Source organism: Corvus brachyrhynchos, unplaced genomic scaffold, assembly GCF_000691975.1.
Source record: "Corvus brachyrhynchos isolate BGI_N302 unplaced genomic scaffold, ASM69197v1 scaffold95, whole genome shotgun sequence".
Classification (NCBI taxonomy): Eukaryota; Metazoa; Chordata; class Aves; order Passeriformes; family Corvidae; genus Corvus; species Corvus brachyrhynchos.
In genome coordinates, this window is record NW_008238347.1 from 1,717,231 (window position 1) to 1,738,430 (window position 21,200).

At 49.6% G+C, this 21,200-nt stretch overlaps 3 protein-coding genes across 5 annotated transcripts in view; all 3 read left to right on the forward strand.

The window, feature by feature from the left end:
* Window positions 1-8,460, forward strand: part of IFT122 (intraflagellar transport 122) — a 31,411-nt gene extending 22,951 nt beyond the window's left edge. For 2 of the 3 annotated variants that reach the window (XM_017735247.1, XM_017735248.1), the window contains 9 exons: window positions 519-659; window positions 1,649-1,746; window positions 2,597-2,697; window positions 3,859-4,024; window positions 4,985-5,096; window positions 5,528-5,656; window positions 6,471-6,550; window positions 7,170-7,334; window positions 8,023-8,460. In XM_017735247.1, coding sequence (XP_017590736.1) covers window positions 519-659; window positions 1,649-1,746; window positions 2,597-2,697; window positions 3,859-4,024; window positions 4,985-5,096; window positions 5,528-5,656; window positions 6,471-6,550; window positions 7,170-7,334; window positions 8,023-8,112 — 1,082 coding nt within the window. In that variant the 3' untranslated portion in view covers window positions 8,113-8,460. Of the gene's footprint in view, window positions 1-518; window positions 660-1,648; window positions 1,747-2,596; window positions 2,698-3,858; window positions 4,025-4,984; window positions 5,097-5,527; window positions 5,657-6,470; window positions 6,551-7,120; window positions 7,335-8,022 lie in introns of all 3 variants that reach the window. The other variant, XM_017735246.1, reaches the window with a different exon arrangement.
* Window positions 8,461-11,976: 3,516 nt separating this feature from the next.
* RHO (rhodopsin) lies at window positions 11,977-16,108 on the forward strand. The gene is made up of 5 exons (XM_008634462.2): window positions 11,977-12,468; window positions 13,395-13,563; window positions 13,678-13,843; window positions 14,084-14,323; window positions 14,749-16,108. Exons 1-5 carry the CDS (start codon window positions 12,108-12,110, stop codon window positions 14,866-14,868), a joined length of 1,056 nt encoding a protein of 351 aa, XP_008632684.1. The 5' UTR covers window positions 11,977-12,107; the 3' UTR covers window positions 14,869-16,108.
* Window positions 16,109-17,634: 1,526 nt separating this feature from the next.
* Window positions 17,635-19,157, forward strand: LOC103616328 (histone H1oo). Its single transcript, XM_008634484.2, has 4 exons — window positions 17,635-18,209; window positions 18,290-18,413; window positions 18,492-18,550; window positions 18,629-19,157. Exons 1-4 carry the CDS (start codon window positions 17,928-17,930, stop codon window positions 19,031-19,033), a joined length of 870 nt encoding a protein of 289 aa, XP_008632706.1. The 5' UTR covers window positions 17,635-17,927; the 3' UTR covers window positions 19,034-19,157.
* Window positions 19,158-21,200: the final 2,043 nt, after the last annotated feature.

A 21,200-nucleotide genomic window follows, 5' to 3' on the forward strand; every position in this document is an offset into this window, starting at 1 on the left:
AGAATTGAGGGTGTTACTTGGTGCAGCAGAAAAGGATGTGGTGTTAGTAAATGACAGAAGGGTGTAGTCTGTGCTGTACTCTTTTAAAGTATTCAGCACAATATTTTTAAAGTATTCATACACACCAGAGCACTGACTTCAAACAATTTATTGTAGTTTTGAGTAAAGTTGTGATTTGCAGTGTTTGGAGATGACTGTTGTCTGTACAGAGATCTAATCATCACAGCATCTTCCCTCTTTTCTGTTTAAAAAACCCCCAGCAACCAGTATTGTACATACTCCTTGAGCTCAAGAGTTGCTGAGACAGTGTAAAAGTTTCAAAATACCTACAGATTCTTCTCGTGTTCCATTAGTGTCACTGCTTTCAAGGAGGAAAATACCAGTGTATAATCCCTTTTATCCTGCCCTGGACAGAGTATTTGATAGGGGCTGAATAGACTGCTCTCAATTCAAAAACATGGATTTCCGTTAATTGATATAATCACACTGTAAACCCCTCTTTGTTTTGGGCTCTGTAGCGTTTCACAAGGCTGGCAGGCAGAGAGAGGCTGTGAGGGTGCTGGAGCAGTTAACGCACAACGCCGTGGTTGAAAGCCGATTTAATGATGCAGCCTATTATTACTGGATGCTTTCCATGCAGTGCTTAGACATAGCCCAAGGTGAGTCACTGAAAGGAAGTTGGTGTTTGTTACCTTATTGTGCACGTAGACAAACAAGTCCTGCATTGTGATAGCATTGCTGCAGCTGCTTCACTGCTGGGTGGTTTGGTTTGGGTTTTTTAATGCTGTACATATCTCAGGCTTGTGCTATTTTTGTAGTCCTCTGGTTTTCCCATGTGCTAATTTAAAACAAATAAACAAACCAGTGACATCAGCAGGCATAAGGCTCCTTCTGAAGTCTGGTGGGATGATAATTGTGCCTCCTGGGACCATGTGTCTTCCTGCACCTTCCCACCACACCCATTGCCTGGAGGGTTAACGTGCTAGTAAATAAAAGATGTTGGAGAGTAAGTTACCTCAAATGTTCGAACATAGGTTAGGGAGGGTACAAATTATTTCTGACGACAGGTAAAACTTATTGTTTGCTAGCTGTCATCTTGTCTCCCAAATGTATTTCACTGGGAGAGAGGTGTTAATAGTTAACAGGTGTAGTTTAGTGATAATGAATACAGAGGGTTGGGAATACTGCCTTTTGCCTGGTGCTCTAAGTACCTTTGGTTTTAGTTCAGCTGATCTGTCACCCCTCAGATGTTTGAGATGCATGTTTTTCCAGATGGCTTAGTAGTGTATTTGGTGTTTGTGAAAGTTTTCAAAACTAATTTTATTTGTGAACTCTGGCATTCTGGAAGAGGTTTCCAGGGGATGCACACCTGCTGCTTTCTGCCTGTAGCTCAGCTGTAGCCTCTGGCTGTGTCAAACCATTGCCTCAACTGTTCTGTGTTTTGCCGTGCTTGTTTCAGGCCAGAAGTTTGCTCAGAAGAATAGCAACTCTGTAAACATACGATTTCCTTGGGTAGCTGGGGCATACTTGAGCTGGTACAAAGCTCCTCTGGCAGTGCTGGTGCTAAAATCATGACAGGTTGTTTTCTTCCAGCTGAGTCTCATAGGCTGCTCTTTGAGACTGACACCAATGCCTTTGCCTCCCGCAGAGAACGAAGGACAGCAGACTGAAATGTTGCAGAAGTTTCATCACTTCCAGCATTTGGCAGAAGTTTACCATGTCTATCACTTTATTCAAAGATACACTGTAAGATACTCACTTTAGAATTGTGTATTTATGCTTCCTGAGCTTTTTTCCTTAGGGAGTCCAGAAATGACTAGGACTTTTCAAGCAATCAAATATTGAATCACTGTACATCATTGGTACTGTATAGTAACTTTATTTATTTATTTAACTTTATTTTATTTTATTATACAGTCTTCAGCTGTCCTATACAAGAACTTGCTCAGCTGCTTACAGCTGCAGGTGGAGCAGGGCTGTGCCAATGCCTGACCTCCTTCACACCCATGGCCCTTTTTGCTGGTTACCTTGGTTTGGTCCCCTGGTACCTGAGCCTCTGCTCCTGCCCAGGCCAGGGTCAGTTTTTCCCTTATTCGTTGGGAAACGGGGTTGAACAAAAGAAGGCACTTTAGCCTGGGGATTCCTACGTGTGTCAGTGATATGCAGTCACGAGTGAGGAGCTCCTACTAATTCCAGCAATTAGAGTCATGTTGCCATCAGTGTTGGTGCAAAGATCTGTTGTAAAACATTTGAGAACCCTTGCTCTGTGCCCTTGCCCAGAAGAAGACTCTGTGCTGTGGAGTCTTTGTTGTCAGCCTATTTTAGATCTCACAGCACTGTGGCTGTGCAGACTGCCCTCATTTTTAAATAACCTGTTAAAGGTTAGCTACACTGATCTCTCTGTGTCTCTTTTCTGTGTGTATCAGGCATGAGCTTTGGTAATATAGACATACAAAATCCACTTGCTATGTTCTGTCAACACCTCTTTTCTCAACAGATGAAAGAAGCACAGTACTAGAGATGCCTCGTGTTGTGATGCTTACTGATGTAAGTTGTTGGTTTTCCAGTTGAGAAATGTGTCTTTTTCATACCACAGGAGGAGCCTTTCAGCTTCCACTTGCCTGAAACCCTCTTCAATATTTCCAGGTTTCTGCTTCACAGCTTAACAAAGGAGACTCCTTTGGGGATCTCAAAAGTGTATCCTTCCAATACAGTACAAAATCTAGAAGTTATCATGTGATGCATTAAAGGAGTAACTGCTGTTGGTCCAAGGCAGGGACCTCCTGCAGGGAATCTTCAGTGTCAGCTGTTGGTTATCATTAATGGGAACTGATTTTTGTCCCTCAGGAATCATCAGCATCTTCAAACTATTGTGTGCTGAGCTGCACTAGTTTGTTATTTGTTATAGTTTTGGAGAGTTGTGCAAATCAAATAACGTAACTCTGTTAGGCCACCTTGAACACCTGCCCATTCTGGTGTGTCACCTGTGTCAGAGGAGCAAGTTCTAGGACACCAGTCACTGCAAGAAGATGTTGGTTCTGAATCCTGACGGTGTTATTGCAAGGAGACTGAACTGAAGCAGAAGTGGGGAAACCCAGGAGCTTTTGCATCCCTTGAGGCTGGTGTGGCAATGTGGTCTGTCAGGCCAACATCTGCATGGCTTTGTCAGTGCCAGTGAGTCTCTGGGGAGTGCTTCCTGAAAGGGCTGTGTGAGCCCTGTGAAATGCACCTTTCTCTAAGAGACAGCCAGAAGGTCACGGGATGCCATAGGGAGGCCTCATCTTGGTTTCACTTAATTTCTGGCTTTGGATGGGATGTTAGCTTTCCTTTTCATAACTTCCTCACTTACAAATGTAGAATCTTTATCATAAAGTCTTTGATAACAGGCCTTGTGGTCAGTAGGTGTAAACAGCAGTTACTGGTTCACTCTGGTGAAAAGGAAGGACAACACTTGGTTGCTAACATGGGGCACACTTTCCAATCACATCAGGTGTATTTACTCAGTGTCAGTGGATTACTTACACTGTAAAAAAATTTTGTGTTTTGGATTTTTTGTGGCTGGGAGAAAATACATGTACCCCAAAATTAATGAAATAATGTAAATAGAGTCAGAATATTTAACCTTAGCATCATTTATGTAAGGTCAGTTCCTTACCTTGCTAATAATTGCCCACAGATGTTTTGATAGTCCTTTCACACGTGTTTATAAATTAAGTTCTGTAAATAGATTTCTCTGGATAAAGCCTGTTTGAAGTCCCAGTGTTGGATATGCTTAATTGCACAACTTCTACGATTAGACAGAGTATTGCATGTTTTCCTAAATGCTGTATGTATTTTTATTCCTTAATTAAATTATAGCAATACATTATTGGCCCTGGCAAAGCAGAGTAAAGCTCTTGGTGCATATAAATTGGCTCGTCATGCCTATGACAAGCTGCAGGGACTGCAGATCCCAGAGAGGTTCCAGAAATCCGTTGAGCTGGGCAGCCTGACAATCCGGTCCAAGCCATTCCATGACAGTGAAGTAAGATGTAATGTGTTTCATGTTAATCATTAATATGTGGCCTAATCCTGGAATACAAGTTCCTGTGTGCACAAAACAATCTGAAATATATTATGCGTCGCTCTGTGATATAATTGTATTTCTGCTGGAAACACAGTCCTTTTATTGTTACTCTTCAAGTCAGACTTCCTTCTGCTCCTGAGAGCAAATTAAAATCAGCCGTCTCTTTGTGGGCAGCTTCCATCCTCCCTCTCCTCTCTTGCAGTCACCTTCCTCGCTGCCTGTTAATTCTTCCAAGCCCTTTGCTCCCCAGTTCACATGCTATTGTTCCACAGTCTTTGTCTCTCTCTCCAGCTGGAGGTCACTGTCATTTGTCCCAAAAAACTCCTCCCTCCATCCCTTCAGTAACCTTCCTTCCGTAAATCTTATTTTAACACCTTTTCTTCTTTCACTGAAATCTGGCTTTCTGCAGTGTTCTATAAAGCCATGTCTCAGGGAGTGCTCACTAAAAATAAATTGCATTGTACCAGTGAACATGCACCTGGCCTCCTGAAATAATAGAAACACACCCTTTAAGAGCTGCCTAAAATAACTCTGCTCTTGAAAAGAGATGAATTAATTGGAGAACCTAAATTTGACCAAATCTTAGAGCAAAAAACTTTGCTTCAGCAAACTTCTCTTCAGCTTCTTTTGTCCCTGTGTATTTAATGCAGAATTCTGCTTCTGTTACTGCAAAGGCAAGGTGAAAATTTAATTGTTAAAATGGTGAAGACAGCTATTTTTAATGGGAAAACTTGCTGGTTTGTTAAAAAGGGAAAGCATTTTCAGATGTTGAAGGATCTGTTTTCACAGCAGTGCTTCTCCAGACTGGCGCTGGTGTTGTATCAGTGTTGTCAGCTGAAGGGGCCCGTATTTAATTGAAAACAAAGAGTTGGGGATGTGCTGGTCTGTGATTACCATGCTCTCAATCTATCTTTTCAGGAGCTCGTGCCCCTGTGTTACAGGTGCTCCACCAACAACCCTTTGCTGAATAACCTGGGGAATGTCTGCATTAACTGCAGACAGCCTTTCGTCTTCTCGGCCTCCTCCTATGGTGTGTTGGGACGTCAGGTTTGCTCATGCTTTGCAAGTAGATAAATTTTAACAGAGTAGGTTAGTGCTTAATTTCTTCTCTCTGCAGTGTTGTTTGGGTAAACAAATGTTCCTTTACTGCTGTTAAATTTGACTAAGTGGGGGTTGTTGGATCTCACTTCAGGGCAGCAACAGCAGCACAGCATTGTTTTATTGCCAGACACTGAAATGCATCTAGTGTTCTGTGAAGGTGAACATAATCCTTTCAGAAGTTCAGGAGATCTAGTTTGCTGTAATTTTTTTTTATTTAACTTGTTTCATGAAAGAAGGTGGGCAGAACACCACTGACATGGAAGCCAGAGGCTGTTTGTTACTGAAGGAGCAGAGTATCTGCTATGAGGCATTTCCTGAGTTCCTGCAGGTCAAACACTTCCTGCCTTTCCCACCTTTTAGAGGTGCTGCACCTGGTTGAGTTCTATTTGGAAGATGGCATCACGGATGAAGAAGCTGTAGCTCTCATTGATCTTGAAGCTCCAAGAGCGAGTAAAAGAGAGAATAAATGGCAAGAGATGATGAGTGACCGTATCCTTTTGATTAGAATTGGTTTCCAGTCCTTTTCATAGGGAAGTATTAAACAATTTTGAGTTTATTTTTTCCCCTTAGGTTTAAACCTTTCTTTTTGTCATATGACTGATGTAAGTACAATTGCATCTTGCTTCTTCATTGTGTTGGTATTACAACCAAAGTATGGTTTAACTAAACCTAACATTGTGAAGAAGCTTTTCCATCAGGACAGTTTATTTCTGATCCTGTGCAATATTTATTTTTAACCATGGAATGCCATGCTTCACCTATTCTGTGTGAACTGCTTTCTGACAAGGATGGGGGGAATCTGGAGTGCGTTGCTTCTAATTAAGAGCTTCCTTTAGAGCCTGCCTTCTCTCAGCCAAGGGAAGTAGCACTTCACAACTTTGGTTTGGAATGCTTTGGCATCCAGAGCTCCCAGTTGCTGGGGAGGTTTACAGAATATGAGATGTAGAGTAATGCACAAGAACACACAAACTCTGACTAAAGCTGCCCAAAAATGTAATTTCAATAGATTGCTTCCTTTGCTCTGTCATCTGTGGACGGGTAAGAGCTGATGTCATGCCTGGCTGTGGTCCGTCTTGCTGTTCTACAGCAGCTGCAGTGATAAACTTCCCCAGTCACTGGAAATCCCAGCAAGGCCTTCTTGGTGCTTTTTATAGTGGCCTGGGCACTTCCAGTTTGAGATACTCTGAAGCAGCAAGGGTACTGGTCCTGCTGGGATGCTTTCATAGGATTCTGTCAGTGCTGGCTATGGTAAGCAGAGCTAGTTTTACAGGAATTCTTGTCCTTCCTTAAGACATGCATCCAGATGCTCAGAGTTTGAGACTTGATGACAGTACAGGTATTATTGAGGATGATGATCCCTTTACAGCAAAACTGAGCTTTGAGGTAAGAACTGTACTAGTATCTACCAACAGAAATTAATACAAGATTTTACTTTACAAAGCTGCTCTTCTGGTGTGTGTGTGGTACAAAGAGAGCTGCAGAGCAGGGGACTGGGAGAGGGATGGCACTTGAGACGCAAATGGACTAACCAGTCAACTCCTCCCTTAAAAACAGCAAACAAAACCCCTCAAAAACAAACAAGCCAGGAAAACCCACACACACAAAAACCCCAAACAAACAAACATAAATATCACAAAACAACAAAGATTTTAAACTAAACGTTGCTGGAATTTCGTTTTCTCACTGTGCACTGGTACAGCAGCAACACACCTATAGAGCAGGCCTTACTGTGAGGGTTTCATAGAGACTGAGCATGGCTGTTATTTGCAAGGAGGGATGTTAAAGAGGTAAGAGAAAGCTCACTGGAAACAGATGTGGCTGGATGCTGCTGTCACTGAAGGTTTTGATAAAGCTGACTGGGACTTTGGTGGGACAAGGCTTGGGCCAGTTCTACATTAGCTTCTTCTACTGAATTTAACTTGGCTTCTTAAAACAACTTACAAATCCTCAAAGGGCCTTGCAGCTGGTAACAGCGATTCTTTGCAAACGTGCTCTCGTGCAGCAAGGAGGCTCCGAGTTTGTCCCAGTGGTGGTGAGCCGTGCCGTGCTCCGCTCCATGAGCCGCAGGGACGTCCTGATCAAGCGCTGGCCGAGGCCGCTGCGGTGGCAGTACTACCGCTCGCTGCTGCCCGACGCCTCCATCACCATGTGTCCATCCTGCTTTCAGGTAGTGTTCTCATGGAGAGGCTGAAAAAATAAATGAAAAGCCCTGTCCAGAACCTGATGGGTGAAACAATGCTAATCATTGAAACCTCATACTCTAAAATGTACTGAGCAAATTCCTGAATGAGGTAGAGACAGAGTAGTGAAACCCCAGCTCTGAGTTGTGTGCTAGATAGAGGAACAGCTGCCTTCGAAGACTTGGCTGTAGCTGAATTTGAGAAGTTGCCCTGACAGCAAGTCAGAGCCTCTCAAGCAAACCTTGGCTGACCAACAGAAGCTGATTTGTATTTATTTCCTTTTGCTCTGTCTCTCTGACTTGCAGCCTGATCTAGCAAGGAAAATCAGTCAGTGACTGTTATCTTGTGATTCAGTCCTGCTCCTGCCTCACTCAGAAATTACTTTTTGAAATGCTGGAATTCAGTCATGTTTACTTACACAACTGTCTAATTGTCTATCCTTTTGCAAAAGTAGTTAATGGGTTTGTGCCTTCTCAGCAGCACTGGCAGAGGTCTGTGAAGTGCTTGCTGCTCTGTTCCAGGCTGTAGCATCTCAGGTGATTGAAACCAAGAGGACCAGTTCTCTGTGGTGGTAGTTCCAGATATCTGTGCTATTGAGCAGCCATTGAGCTCAGTTTGCATTTTCTTGGAGCAGGGTACAGGCTAACTTGTCTTAAATCTGTTCCTAATTCATAGATGTTTCACACAGAAGACTATGAGCTCCTCATACTCCAGCATAATTGTTGTCCATTCTGTCGGCGGAGAATAGATGAGTCAAACCAATGAAGAAAACCAGTCTTTTACCTCAACAACAGACTCCCCTGTTGGCTTGGCAAAACACTTCTTAGATCTAAAGAGCTTTCCTAACAACTTAGTTATGTCATCTTGTCCCATTTTGTATGTAAGAGTGGAACCAAGTTGAAGAATTGTAATTGTTTTTTTTAATTAAAATGTCTGGTTTTTGTGAATGTGCTCTGCATTTTCCAGGCAAGCAGCTGAAGTGCCACAGAATTTTACAGGAATGTTTCTAGGATCACGTTCAGCCTTTAAGAAACTGGTTTTACTCCAGATTGTGCTCCTTATAACACACCAGTTATTGACAGATCTTCAAATAAATGGGACTATTTTTCACTATTCGTTGTCTCAGAATTTGCTATAATACCGATGCTTCTGGTCTTGAATTTCTTTTTCCTTTCTATTCCATTTAGGCAAGAACAGCATTTAGAGTTTAGAGCCCTTCAAATATAATCTGAAGAGTTCCACTGCTCTTGGCACTGGGGGCATCTCACAGCCACCCTGGAGCAGGTGGTGGCTGAATCTATGTGGAGTTCACCTGGTTAAAGTGCAGGATGTCAGACTGTGGTGCTGCCATGGAGGGCCGTGCTAAGGGAGTGCTGCTGAGTGGCGTGTCCCCAGTATTGTGTCAGTCCTGAGCCAAGGGCAAGCTGTGTGTGCAGGTGGGAGGGGACAGAGCCGCTGCTCTCCGCTGCAGCCTCTTGCAGAGGCACGAGACACGGGGGGCATCAGTCCCAGGCAGCACCCGAGCCCCCACGCTGGCTTGTTCTGCCTACAGAACTGGGCAGGAAACAGGAGAACAAAAGCCAAGAAACTCCTGTGTTGAAATAAAGACAGTTTAATAGCTGAAGCAGAGCTCTGCGTGCAAGCAAAGCAAAGCAAGAAGGAATCTATTCCCTGCTTCCTGGAGAGCAGGGCTCAGCGTGAGTAACCGTCACTTGGGAAGGCAAACACCACAAAAACATCCTCCCTTCTTCCCCCTTTCCCCGAGCTTTTATTTAGGAGCACAACATCATCTGGAGTGGCACACCCCTTTGGCCAGCTGCCCCAGCTCTGTCCCTCTCTGTTCCCTGCCCTGCTCTGGCCTGTTGCTGAGGGGGACAGAGCAGGGAGAATGGAGAGCCCAGTGCTCAGCCCCAGCTGCAGCAGCGGCCTGTTCCCAGTGCCGGTTTAGACACCAACACACAGCCCCCCACGTTGCTGTGAGGGAAGTGAGCTCTGTGCCAGTAACACCAACGCACCCCCGGACAGGGGAATCTCACGAGGATGGTCACGGGGTCATTCCCAGCAGCGGGAAGATTCATGTAGGTAACCAGCTCGCCTGGAGCTGGGAAGTGATGTCTCTCTTGACTTTAATCCAGTATAAACTGCCCGTGTTGCCATGAGTTCTGTTGTGATGGTAGCCTGTTTGTTCCAGCCTGCCTTTACCCTGAGTGGGAAAGGACGTGAGCAACTGGCTGAGGTGGTTGGTGCTGGCGGAGCAGCTCCCACGGGAGCAGCACTTTGCACGTGAAACGGGATGTCTGTCTGCTCGAGTTCCTCTGGAAAAGGAGACCCTGCAATCGCACTGCCGGGTTTCCGAGTCCCTCAGTGGTTCCTGACCAAGTTTGCTTGATTTACCACTTTAAAAACATTCTGTTCTAATTACAGCTCGTCTGCTTTCTAACTCAGCTGTCACTGTTTGCAGTGAAGACTCTGCTATTGACATGGATAAACAATGCTGTTTGAGATGGGAGCCAGGGTGGAATTCAGCTCCTTCTGGAACTGAGCTGGCTGTGCAGAGCCAGTGGGAATGAAGAATTATAAAAATGAAGAGAAAGGGTTTGCTGTGACACAGAGACAAAATGGACCAGGCAAGGAAGCTTTTTTTTTTTTTTTTAAACAACTCTGTGAATGCAGTCTAGCTTTGAAAAGTGTTTTGGGCTTTCTGGGCAGAAACACTCCACATGTCTCATACATGATGAAGGTGTTCTAGTCCAGGCTGCCCTATGCCATGGAGCCTGCCAGCCAACTTCATGCTGAGGAGTCCCTGGAGGCACAAGAGGTCCCACCACGGCACGTTGGTTGGAAGGTGTTGTGAGCGATTTGCCCCATTCCTCTGTCTCACTGCTGCCTGCCTGTCCCATTGCTGCGTCCAGTGGTGACGCACGCCAGCCCTAAGCTTTGCACAGCAGCTGCTACCTCAGCAGTGGCTTATTGCATCAGCTTAAAGTGTTTAAGGAAATAAACCTTTAATCCCTGTGTGCCCAGGTATGAGTGAAACAGCTGCATTTGCAGTTAGAAAGTGGCACTGCTTTGGCCTTGGCAACAAGTGTGAGAAATTAATTGAGAGGGACTTAGGGTAAGCAGTGTGTGTGAGGACCTGGTGTTTTCATGTTAAGGTGAAGGAAGACCTTTGGGACTGTCCAGAGACTGTGGCCTACATTGGGCTGCCAGCAAGATCTACCCTAGTCTGTGGTGCCAGCACTTCAGCTCCTTCCACCTTCCCCACTTAGAAGGCAGGTTTCCCAGCTTGGTCTCTGCTCTGAGTACAGTGCTTTGTGCATTTTTCCATTAAACTTATTGCTAAACTAACCTACAAGGAACATTGGTGAAAACTAGGCCAGGACTGGAAGAAGTCTATAAGGCTGAGAGGACATGAACTGCTGCCCACCTTGCACCCATGAGCTCCAGCAGCTCTGGTACGTCCTCCAGTGCTGGATGAGGCCCTTGAGTTCACCTGCTCCTGGCTGTGAGGAACCCTCCGCTCAGCTTTCAGTGCAGCCAAAACAGCAAGGGGAGGTGGGTGCTCAGCTCCCTTCCAGCCTCTGTCACCTACAAAGGGGCAGAGCAAAGAGTCTCTTTGTGCTCACTTCCTGTCGTTTTGTCCCACTGCCTCTGAAAAATTAAGAAAATGTGTAACTCAGCTGCTGGTTGGCACAAGGAATGTTTCAAGCACAACTGAGTGCATAAAGTGGTGAGCCAGAGAGACAGAGAGGACATGGAAGGCTCCAACAATAGCCTTCCCTACGGAGTTTGATGATTATGCAAGGTTTGAGGAGACTGAGGTTGTCTGTCAACCAGCATATGAAGCTGAGTGTTGGCTTCAGCTCTGAACCTCCCAACAGTGCCCTGGTCCAGCAGCCTTCTCAGCACTGTTGCAGAATGATTCCAGTCCAGGAGAGATGGAGTAGGTTATTTATTAGGTGTTACCAATGTAGTTGGCATGACCCAAATCAGATACAAAGACAGGCACAGAGGTGATGGCACAACTCGTAACCTGCCAGTGGGGCCAGTGTTTCATGGCAGTGGTCAAACAGCCAAATCCTGAGTAGAGAGGTGACTGGAGCATGTGGAAGGTTTGGTCATGCTGCCTTCTGCAGCCTCCCACAGGGACTGGCAGTTACGTGGCGATGGCTCTCTGGTGGGGACTGGCTGGTCTCATAGACCACATTCCCCTTGTGAGAATGGGGCTGGGACTCCCCTCTGTCACTGAGGGACCACACCACACCTGCCCAGCCCGGCCACCATTTGCAGCCCCCAAACCCACTGTCCTGGGATTTGAACCGCCCACATCCCTCCTGTTAGCAGGGAATGGAAAGGGAGAGCAAGGCTGTGTGAGTGGAGCTGCTGCCTGATTTGAGCCCCTCCAAAAGAATGGTGCAGTGCAGAGCTACCTCTTTATATATGCGACCATGAGCTGTGGTCTCCAACAATGACAGCACTGGCCAGAAACTGGTGTCACCTTAACACCTTCCCAGGAAAGCCAATTATCCAGGGATGATTATGATTAATAATTCTCTAAACCCTAATCGTGCTGACACCAGTGCCTGGAGCTTACCCTGGGGGCACTTTATAAGAGGTGCCCTGTGGACGTGAGTGTAACTGGTTCCTTGGGGTGACAGTGAAGGCTGAGAGGTGGCAGGAGCTCCATTTCAGAGGCGATTTCCTCCTTGCACAAAAGAACTCCCAGAGTAAGAGCAAAAAACGCCTCACAAACTGCAACCATGAACGGGACAGAAGGCCAAGACTTCTATGTGCCCATGTCCAACAAGACTGGAGTGGTGCGGAGCCCCTTTGAGTACCCCCAGTATTACCTGGCTGAGCCTTGGAAGTTCTCAGCACTGGCTGCCTACATGTTCATGTTGATTCTGCTCGGCTTCCCCATCAACTTCCTCACGCTGTACGTCACCATCCAGCACAAGAAGCTCCGGACGCCTCTAAACTACATCCTTCTGAACCTGGCGGTTGCTGACCTCTTCATGGTATTTGGAGGCTTCACAACCACTATGTACACCTCCATGAATGGGTACTTCGTCTTTGGAGTAACAGGGTGCTACATCGAAGGCTTCTTTGCCACACTGGGTGGTAAGTTTTCCAAATATTCAAATGTCTTCTGTCAGGAATTTCCCCAGATTGTGGGAGTGGGAGGGAAAACACGCAGATGATCTTGGAAAAACATGGTACCTGTAATGTCCTTGACCTGCTACTGATGTGAACTGAGGCCACTGCCATGTTTCCAGGTAGGAGCTGAAGAAACTGACAAGTGACACTTTTTTTTTAAACTTTATTTTGGGAGCCACCTGCTCAGTATCCTGAGAACCACAGTGCAGCAGTGAAAAGCAGCCAATGCCAGATTTTGCAGTTGTTGGATTTGCGCATCTCCTTGGCTCACTTTCTGACTCGAGAGATGACAACGTTTTCCTCCCATTTTGCAGAACTGAATCTGCCATTGGCTCTGGTGTGGTGCATGGTGGTACGGGCAAGCAGAGCTGGCTCTCCTCCCCATGCCAGCCTGATATGGAAACAAACATGTTAAACAGAAATTGTGTATCTAAAAATGCCCTCCTCCATTCAGCTCAGCCTTCAGCCACAGCTACTGTTCCACTGGTTTGGTCCTTGTGCCACAAGTTTTCCGGGAAGCTGTGGGTAGTGAAGGGAAATCCTGGGATGACGGGCACTTGCCGCATCTCAGAGCGTGACCACAGGCTTGCAGATGCAGGTGCTGTCTGGGATGAATGGTGGGATCAGCCATGGATCTCAAAACATAGCAGCAAAGTGGTTCCTGTGGGTCAGCAGTACAGTAAGAAGGGGTCTTCTCACACTGACCTACCACATCTGGCCTTGACCATTCTTCATTTATCTTTCCAAACTCTTGGTGGAGATTAAGCTGCTGCCAGGAGTTGTCCTCAGGAGCATCAGTCTGAGGAGGCCTCATGCTGCCATCAGGGTGTTTTTCTTTTCCTGTTGCTCAAAGTCCCTGTGTCCCTTTCCACCCCTCTCCCCCGGTGCAGGTGAAATTGGTCTCTGGTCACTGGTGGTCCTGGCTATCGAAAGATACATAGTGGTCTGCAAGCCCATGAGCAACTTCCGCTTCGGGGAGAACCATGCCATCATGGGCGTTGCCTTCTCCTGGATCATGGCCTTGGCGTGCGCGGCTCCCCCACTTTTCGGCCGGTCCGGGTAGTGAAGGCGTGTGACCCAGCGTCGGGGCTATGGGAGCCTGGCTGGTGGCTCATCTGTGGCTTCCAGCCCGTTTCCTCTGCTAGGTGCTGACCTGCTGGGCTCACCTTGCAGGTACATCCCCGAGGGCATGCAATGCTCATGCGGGATCGACTATTACACTCTGAAGCCAGAGGTCAACAATGAATCTTTTGTCATCTACATGTTTGTGGTTCACTTCACGATCCCGCTGTTGATCATTTTCTTCTGCTATGGGAACCTGGTTTGCACTGTCAAGGAGGTGGGTACCTGCCGGATGCAGTGGCCGTAGGGCTACCGCATCCCCAGTGCTGGGAAGGGGCCCACACCAGGCTCAAGAACGGTGACAGAGAGGGCCCTCCAGGGGCCAGCCTGGCCATCCATGAAGAGGGAAATAGCAAACTCCAGATGTGCAGCTTGACTACCGTGAGCTCTGACCCTGTGTCCCTACCAGTGCAGCACCCACTGGTGCCATTACATCTCTGTTCCCTTCTGCCCGCAGGCTGCTGCCCAGCAGCAGGAGTCTGCCACAACCCAGAAGGCAGAGAAAGAAGTGACTCGCATGGTCATCATCATGGTCATCTCCTTCCTGATCTGCTGGGTCCCCTATGCCAGCGTCGCGATCTACATCTTCACCAACCAGGGATCGGACTTCGGGCCCATCTTCATGACCATCCCGGCATTCTTTGCCAAGAGCTCCTCCATCTACAACCCCGTGATCTACATCGTAATGAACAAACAGGTAACTGGCAGGGTGCCAGGCAACTCCTCTTTTGTGTTTCTCTTTATAACAGCCGGCAGAGAGTTACAGCATCTCAAGGTGCCAGTGGTCTGGAGTGGGGGTTGTTTCCAGCAGATCTAGTCCTGGCATGTGGGAAGCTGACTGTGCAGCTCATCCTTGGTGTTGCATAAATCTTACAAATGCAAGGCCATCTCACCTGAAATAATGCAGGTGCTGGGTTGATGGAGGAGCCAGGACTGGAGCAGGCAGGACTGGCAGTAGATGGGGTGGGCAGCAGACAGTGGGGCAGGAGGCTCCATAGGCATAGTTCCTCCTGCACCGCAGTACTGGGGACTTCCAAGCAGCTCTGCTGGGCTTAAAGATGGCTCTGCAGCCAGAGCTGCATGGTGTCTAGCTGCCTCACCCTGGGCTTCCGTCTTTCCCAGTTCCGTAACTGCATGATCACAACCCTCTGCTGTGGCAAGAACCCACTGGGTGATGAGGACACGTCTGCTGGCAAGACAGAGACCTCCTCCGTCTCCACCAGCCAGGTCTCTCCTGCATAGGCCCCACAGGAGCAGCCAGTCCCTGGGGTGCCACCCTGGGAGCACAAACTTAGCCCCGCCGCCGCCACCACCTGCCCCTGCTTCACCATGGCCAAGGCCCTGTGGGGCGGGCTCCTCGCTCCTGGCACTAGGAACCCTGGGAACAAGGCTGAAAATGTGTACACACGTTTTGTAATTAAAATGCAAAGGCTTAGCTCCTCTGGCGTAAATCCATGCATTTCTGTTGACTTGCTGAGAGCTCATGCCCCTTCTCTGAGTGCAGACTGGGTCAGAGAGCTCTGCCATGCCTGGGCCATGGCAGAGCTGTCCTTGCCTCCCTCAACCCACCTTGACACCCCAGCCAGGGCACGTTCTGCATCTGCTGCTGCCGGGGCCGGAGCTGGGGCCACTTTCTGGCTCTGTTGCCAGAGATGGATCCTAGCCAGTGCTGCCCAGCCGCTCAGCCCCATCACACTCTGGCTGCCCAGAGCAGGTTTGGCTGCTGCACAGTGCCCTGGCTCTGCCAGATACTCCCAGCTCCAGCCCTGTCCCATCTGCCAGAAGTCCTGGGAGGCACTGTGACTCCTCTGGGGAGATGGGACAGATACTGGTGCACGGGTCCTGCCTGGCAGGCAGGTGGCACAGAGGGCCCTGCCAGCACAGCACAGCTGTGTGCGGCCGCAGCACTCAGGGACAGCTCGGTGCTCAGTCCTCCAGCACTGGTGCAGCAGCACACGGATGGAGTTTGCACCCTCAGCAGCAGCTCTGCTCCGTGTCCCCCAGCACCCCTTCCCTGCAGTCCCACCTCTCTTCCTTAGGCATCTTTGGACCCCTAGGGCCATCTCCCCAACGAGCTCCCCCATGCCCCTCCCCATTTTGGCTGTGGTCAGTTTGGCCTCGGCCCAGCAGGAGGTTTGGGGCAGCTCTGGTGCTGTTCAGGCTTGCCGGGCGCAGGGCTGATCTCCCCCCACGCCGCAGCAGGCAGGACCCAGCAGCATATGGCTCAGCGATGCCGACATATGTTCAAAGCACTACAAGATGGCATATTGCAATTGTAGCAGTGTTCTTCATTTTTATTTTTAGTTCAATTATACAAATAAGATGTTTTTCTCACTGTTCAGTGTTATCAACATTTGAAACTATTTTTGTACATTATTATCCTCTCTGATTTCTAATCCTATGCAGCTTTGCAAGGACTAATAGGGAACATATAGAGCCCATGCGAGTTAAACCCTTAATAAAGAGCAATTTGCAAGTACAATTCTCTCATTATTTTTTTTATCGATACTTCTGCATATTCAGTGAAATCTAAAGATTAGCGTTTTATGAATAATTCAGTGTTTAGGCTGATGTCTGATTCATATACTTCAAATCTGGGAGGTGGTTTTGGAGGGAAGAGGAGGAAGGATTCAGTGTTTATTTGCTGTCCGTGAGGCTGTGCTCCCCAGGAGTGTGGTGATGCCTGGCACTGTGGTTCTCCTGCCTGTGCAGGACTGGCCCTGGCACAAGGCCTGGCCCCGAGCCCACAGGCTGTCTTCCCCAGACTGTGCCACCCGGCTGCTGCTCGTGGTGCTAGGGGCAAGCAAGGGTTTGGGACCCTCCTGCCAGCTCAGCCACGTGCCAGAGGCATCACAGAGCTACCAGAGAGGTGATGGATGGATCCAGGATGAGGAAATGCACCCAAACCTTCTGTGGTGCCAGCCCCAGCAGCCCTCCTGTGCCCCCAATGTCTCCTTCCTGGGGAATTTAGAAATGGACTGGAAATGGAGCAAGAAACAGGCTGGTGCTGGTCTGGGGGGGAGGAGAGCATGTGGGGCTCCAGGCAATGGGTCTATCTCCCAGGTCTGTGCTCCAGACCTGGCTCCCACTGGCACTTCAGCCAGGATCTGGCCCTTGGGCTCGAGAGGTGGGCGCAGACCTTGACAAGGGTCTCCATGGGCAGCGCTTTGCAGGTCCATTGCTGGGTCTGCTGAGATGGCCATGAGCCCGTCCTGCCATCAGGTAATCCTGCTTTACAGCTTCCTCATCTTTCCAACTGACAATGCACACGAAAGCCTGTGAGTCCTGCATGAAGAGGGCAGTCCCCAAAGTGGGGACATTTGCACTGTTGCTACACCAAAGAGCCATTGGTGATTTACTCAGGTTCTCCTCACAAGCGCAGGTGCCCACACGGAGGAGTCATGGAAGTGATATGGCTGCCTGTGTCCAGGGCTGGGAGTGTTCTCCCCGGAACATGGTGGGGTTCAACGGGCAGGGGTGAATGGTTGTCCTGCTTGTGATGCCTGGGGATACTGGGGGAGAGTTTTTCCTCCTGCCTCCACTGGCTAACCAAGCAGTTCTTCATTTTCCTCCTCTCATGTGTGGAATCTTCCCTTGCCCGCCCCCCCATCATTATCAGAGTCCCATTTCCCAGTGAGGCCATACTTGGTGAAGGGAGACAGCACATCCGACCAGCACACTGGCAATGGGTCTGTGTGGGCCCCGTGCTCTGGGCTGGTTCCCTGTGCACTCCACAGCAAGTGTTGTCAGCCAGCTGGAATCTCAGCCCCCCCAACACCCACCCAGCAGCAGGCAGACACCTTTCTTCTGCCTGTTCAGGGCAATCACCCTGCAACCCCCCCCCCACCTCTCATTCCTCTCTGAACCCTCTGCTTAGGCGTGCCCCTTCTCTCTAGTCCCTCACAAAGCTTTGGCAAAGGGCCTTCAACTTCCAGACCCCGACTCCCACCAGGGCTTCAACCAGAGCAATTAGCAGCTGCCAACAAGCACCTGCAGCCAGGCTGCTCATCAGATAAATTGGATGGAGGTGAGCTAGGTATGTTAGTAGGGTTTCTGGTGCTGTGGGTAGAGTTGCCTGTGCTTGCTTGGGTTTGTGTGCTGCCATGGAGCCTCAGCTGGGTAAGGGGTCTGCAAATGCTGTGGGGTCCTTCAGAGCTGGAGCTTGGCTATGGCTATGGTTGGGCTATGGTGGCTGTGGTCCTTGGGAGGCTGCAGGGATGAGCAGGGTTGTGGCTGCTTGGCTTCTGGGGCTTTGCAGCCCCTGAGGGTGTGAATGTCTTGGGACTGGACTCCCATCCTAAATGGTGCCTCTTTCAGCAGCCAAACCCGCTGGCGTGGCCCAGTGCTTTCGGGCCCAGCACCCTCCAACCCTGCAGATGGTCAAGGAGGCACTGCGGGCCCATGATGAGAAGAAGGGTGCCTCAGTCGTTGCCATCAAGCGTTTCATCCTGGCCAAGTACCCCACTGTGGACCCCATCCGCCTCAAGTACCTGCTGAAGCAGGCGCTGAGCAAGGGGCTGAGCTGCGGGGACCTGGTGCGGCCCCACAACTCTTCTTCTGTGGGAGCCACTGGCACCTACAAGGTGAGCAAGGGCTGCTGAAGCCACAGGGCTGGGGACTGAGGTGCTGCCTGGCCCTGTTGACACCCCTCTCTCACCTCCAGCTAGCCCTCAAGAAGCCACTGCACAAGCAGCAGGTGGGCCAGGCAGATCCTGACAGAAGGCAGGCTCCAAAGCCAAGACAGAAAGGGACCACCAAGGCCTCTGTGGCAGGAGCACAACAGCAAGGTAAAGGGCTGCTGGTCCTGTGAGCCAGCTCACACTGCCTGGCCCCACCTGCACTCATCCATTGCCCTTCCTCCGCAGGTGCCGCGAAGCAGAAGCCAACAGCCACAAAGCAGCAGCCAAAGGCGAAGCCTGTGAGTGTGAGTGGGGGCCAGCAGTGGGGTTGGGTGGCTCATGGCATGGCAACACCCTGAGGTACTCTCTTCCCTTCCCTCCAGGGCCAGTCACGAGCAGCAGAGAAGCCCAGGAGCGATAGAGCAAAGCACCCTCGAACTGCTGACGGGCCCCGGGCTCATGGCACAGGGCCTTCGGAGCCCCTGAGAACTGCCAGCCACCACCAGGCCCCCCGAAAAGGACACTCAGGACCCAGCGCAGCTCTGGCTGCTGAGAATGCAGGAGGGGGTGAAAGTGACAGTTCTTCAGGTGCTGGGGTGAAGGGGCCCCAAAAGGCCCCCAGGGGAAAGAGCAAGGGGAAGGTGCCCAAGGGGGCACAGCAGGATGCCCCCAAGGCACAGGCAGGTCAAGACCAGGCAAGGAAGCCCCGGGTGACTCCAGGAGCTGGGCAGGGGAAGGCCAGGCTGAAGAAGGCAGCTCCCACAGCAGGGGACAGAAAGGCTCCATAAGGAGCTTAGCCCTGCTTCAGCTGGCCCCAGGCCCTTGGGGTCTGGGCTGGTTTCAGTCCCTAGGACAGGTTTTAACTCAGTGTTCTCCTCATCCTAATAAAGCTGCTTTACTTGCCTCATGGAATGGCATGACTGTTGTGGGTCCCTGTCCCTGCACTTCTATCTCTCAGTGCCAAAATCCCTTAGCCCTGTCCTCAACCTGCATGGCATGGTGGTGAGCTGATGCTGCAGGTTTCAGCTGCCTTGCTGCCGTTGCTCTCTCTGTCCCCATATGTCCCCAGCTGTGGTGCCAAGGGGATGTTGGGCTTTGGGGGCTGTGTGTATGCAGGCTGGCAGTGAGCTCTGGTGCCAGGTGATGGGCAGGGACCCTGAGACCCATGGGACACAGCATGGTGATGCCCCCAGGAACAGAGAAGCTCAGGTTTGGCCAGTTCTGTTGTGGAACCATGGTGCCCACAGCCTGTGTGAGGTGTGCAGCCCTCTGTCCTCCTGGCTGCCCTTGCGCTAATGCCTGGCTGAGCTGGGATTACAGGAGCACCAGGGCAGCAGGTCTGGGTGCATGCCATGGGCAAGTCTCTCCCAGCAGAGGTGAAGCAGCCTGTGCTTTAACTATAATAAGAAGAAGGTAGAGTTGTTTTAGGGCTCAAAAACCAAGTTTGGGGTGTTACTGTAGCCTCCAGCTTAGCTCATGCTCTTATTACCTGTCTGTGACACAGTTCCCACCTACAAACCTATCTCGTGAGCTCCTGTGGGTCTGTGTATCACACTTTCATTTAATAACTTCAATTGCCTGAATTTCTCTTGCTCTGCCCAGAGCAGAGCCCTTCTGAAGGTCATGCTGATCATGTAAAGGGTTACAGTCCTCCTGGGCAGGAGAAAATAAGTGGAAGTAAAACTCTTTCTAAAGAGGATTTTGTTAATCTGCAACTTGCCTTGCCGTTGCCCTCCAAGGCTCCTGGCCTTGCTTTGGGGCTTAAGCAAGAGCTGAGCAAACTAACTTCTCTTAAACTTCAGCCTTGACTGTGTTGATCCATCTTTAATGGAGCTGGAACTCGTGTCTCCACAGGGACAGGGTGGGGAATGTGGCAATGTAACTGAGCAGAGTTCACTGCTTTCTCAGATGGGGGTGGCCTCACAGAGCATCACTCACCTTTGTGGCAATGTCCCCAACAGCGGCAGGCAGGGGCTGTGTCCTCCCTCTCAGCAGCCACCAGGTGTGAAATGCAAAGCTCTCTTGCTTTGAGAGAGCCCAAATAATTAAATGGCTGGATTTAGCTTTGCAAAGAATCAGCTTCCTAGCAGAAGAAGAAAATCCCTCTGGTGTCTGGAAAGCACAGCTCTTATTAGGGGAGGGGGAAGATTTAGCAATGCCATGGTTATTAAGGGCCCTGGGCCACAGCTGGTGTTGGGGTGCTGAAGCTGCAGACTCGAGTCTGGCAGTGCAGGGAGGCACTGGCTCCTGGGGCTGGGGGGAGGCACCTGACAGAGGTGAGGGTGCCTGGCCTCAGCTGCTTCTGTGGGGTTACTGATCTTCATGTGCACAGCACTGGTCAGTTCAGGTGCTGTTGTCCTCATGCCAGTTGTCCCCTCCCGTGCCTGGTCCTGGAAGGAACCATTGCACTGGCTGTGGGAGTGGTGTGTGGAGAGCCCCGAGGGGTACAAACCTGTCCTCACTGGGCTGCTGACCCCACACGTGGTGTCTTGCATGTGCAAAGCTTGTCTGTGCAGGTGTCTTCCATGTGTGTCCTCCCCATGTGCTTGGCAGGAACTGCACTCCACAGGTTCAGCACCTTGTTTTATTACAAAGATAGGCTTTTTCAGGAGTCTGCCACTTCCACTACACAGCAGGTAAGGGCACTACACCCACAACACGTGCCAAGGTTTAAAAACATCTTACAAAGGGCTCAGAGGTTCAAGACAACACTACAAACCCTCTGCTGAAGTTGTTCCTTTAAATGGTTGTAGCAACTACTTTCTCTCTCTTTTTTTTTTTTTTTTTGGCTTTGGAAAAAATTAAATAGTAGAACAATAGCTCCAATACATGGCCCAGCCACAGCACCTGGAGGCAAACTCTACTTACTCCTGGCTCACCTGTATCCTTTCCCTGTAACAAACAACATGGGTCTACAGCTCCATGGCCCTTTCCCTGCCTCCAGCCAAGATCAAC

What these genes read in the sequence shown, in the direction of transcription:
- RHO (XM_008634462.2), top strand. Translation starts at nt 12,108, where the DNA reads ATGAACGGGACAGAAGGCCAAGACTTCTATGTGCCCATGTCCAACAAG. An exon ending in TGGTTTGCACTGTCAAGGAG is followed by an intron (nt 13,844 to 14,083) that starts GTGGGTACCTGC and finishes TTCTGCCCGCAG; the next exon opens with GCTGCTGCCCAGCAGCAGGA. An exon ending in ACATCGTAATGAACAAACAG is followed by an intron (nt 14,324 to 14,748) that starts GTAACTGGCAGG and finishes CGTCTTTCCCAG; the next exon opens with TTCCGTAACTGCATGATCAC.
- LOC103616328 (XM_008634484.2), top strand. Translation starts at nt 17,928, where the DNA reads ATGGTGCCTCTTTCAGCAGCCAAACCCGCTGGCGTGGCCCAGTGCTTT. An exon ending in GAGCCACTGGCACCTACAAG is followed by an intron (nt 18,210 to 18,289) that starts GTGAGCAAGGGC and finishes TCTCACCTCCAG; the next exon opens with CTAGCCCTCAAGAAGCCACT. An exon ending in CAAAGGCGAAGCCTGTGAGT is followed by an intron (nt 18,551 to 18,628) that starts GTGAGTGGGGGC and finishes CCTTCCCTCCAG; the next exon opens with GGCCAGTCACGAGCAGCAGA.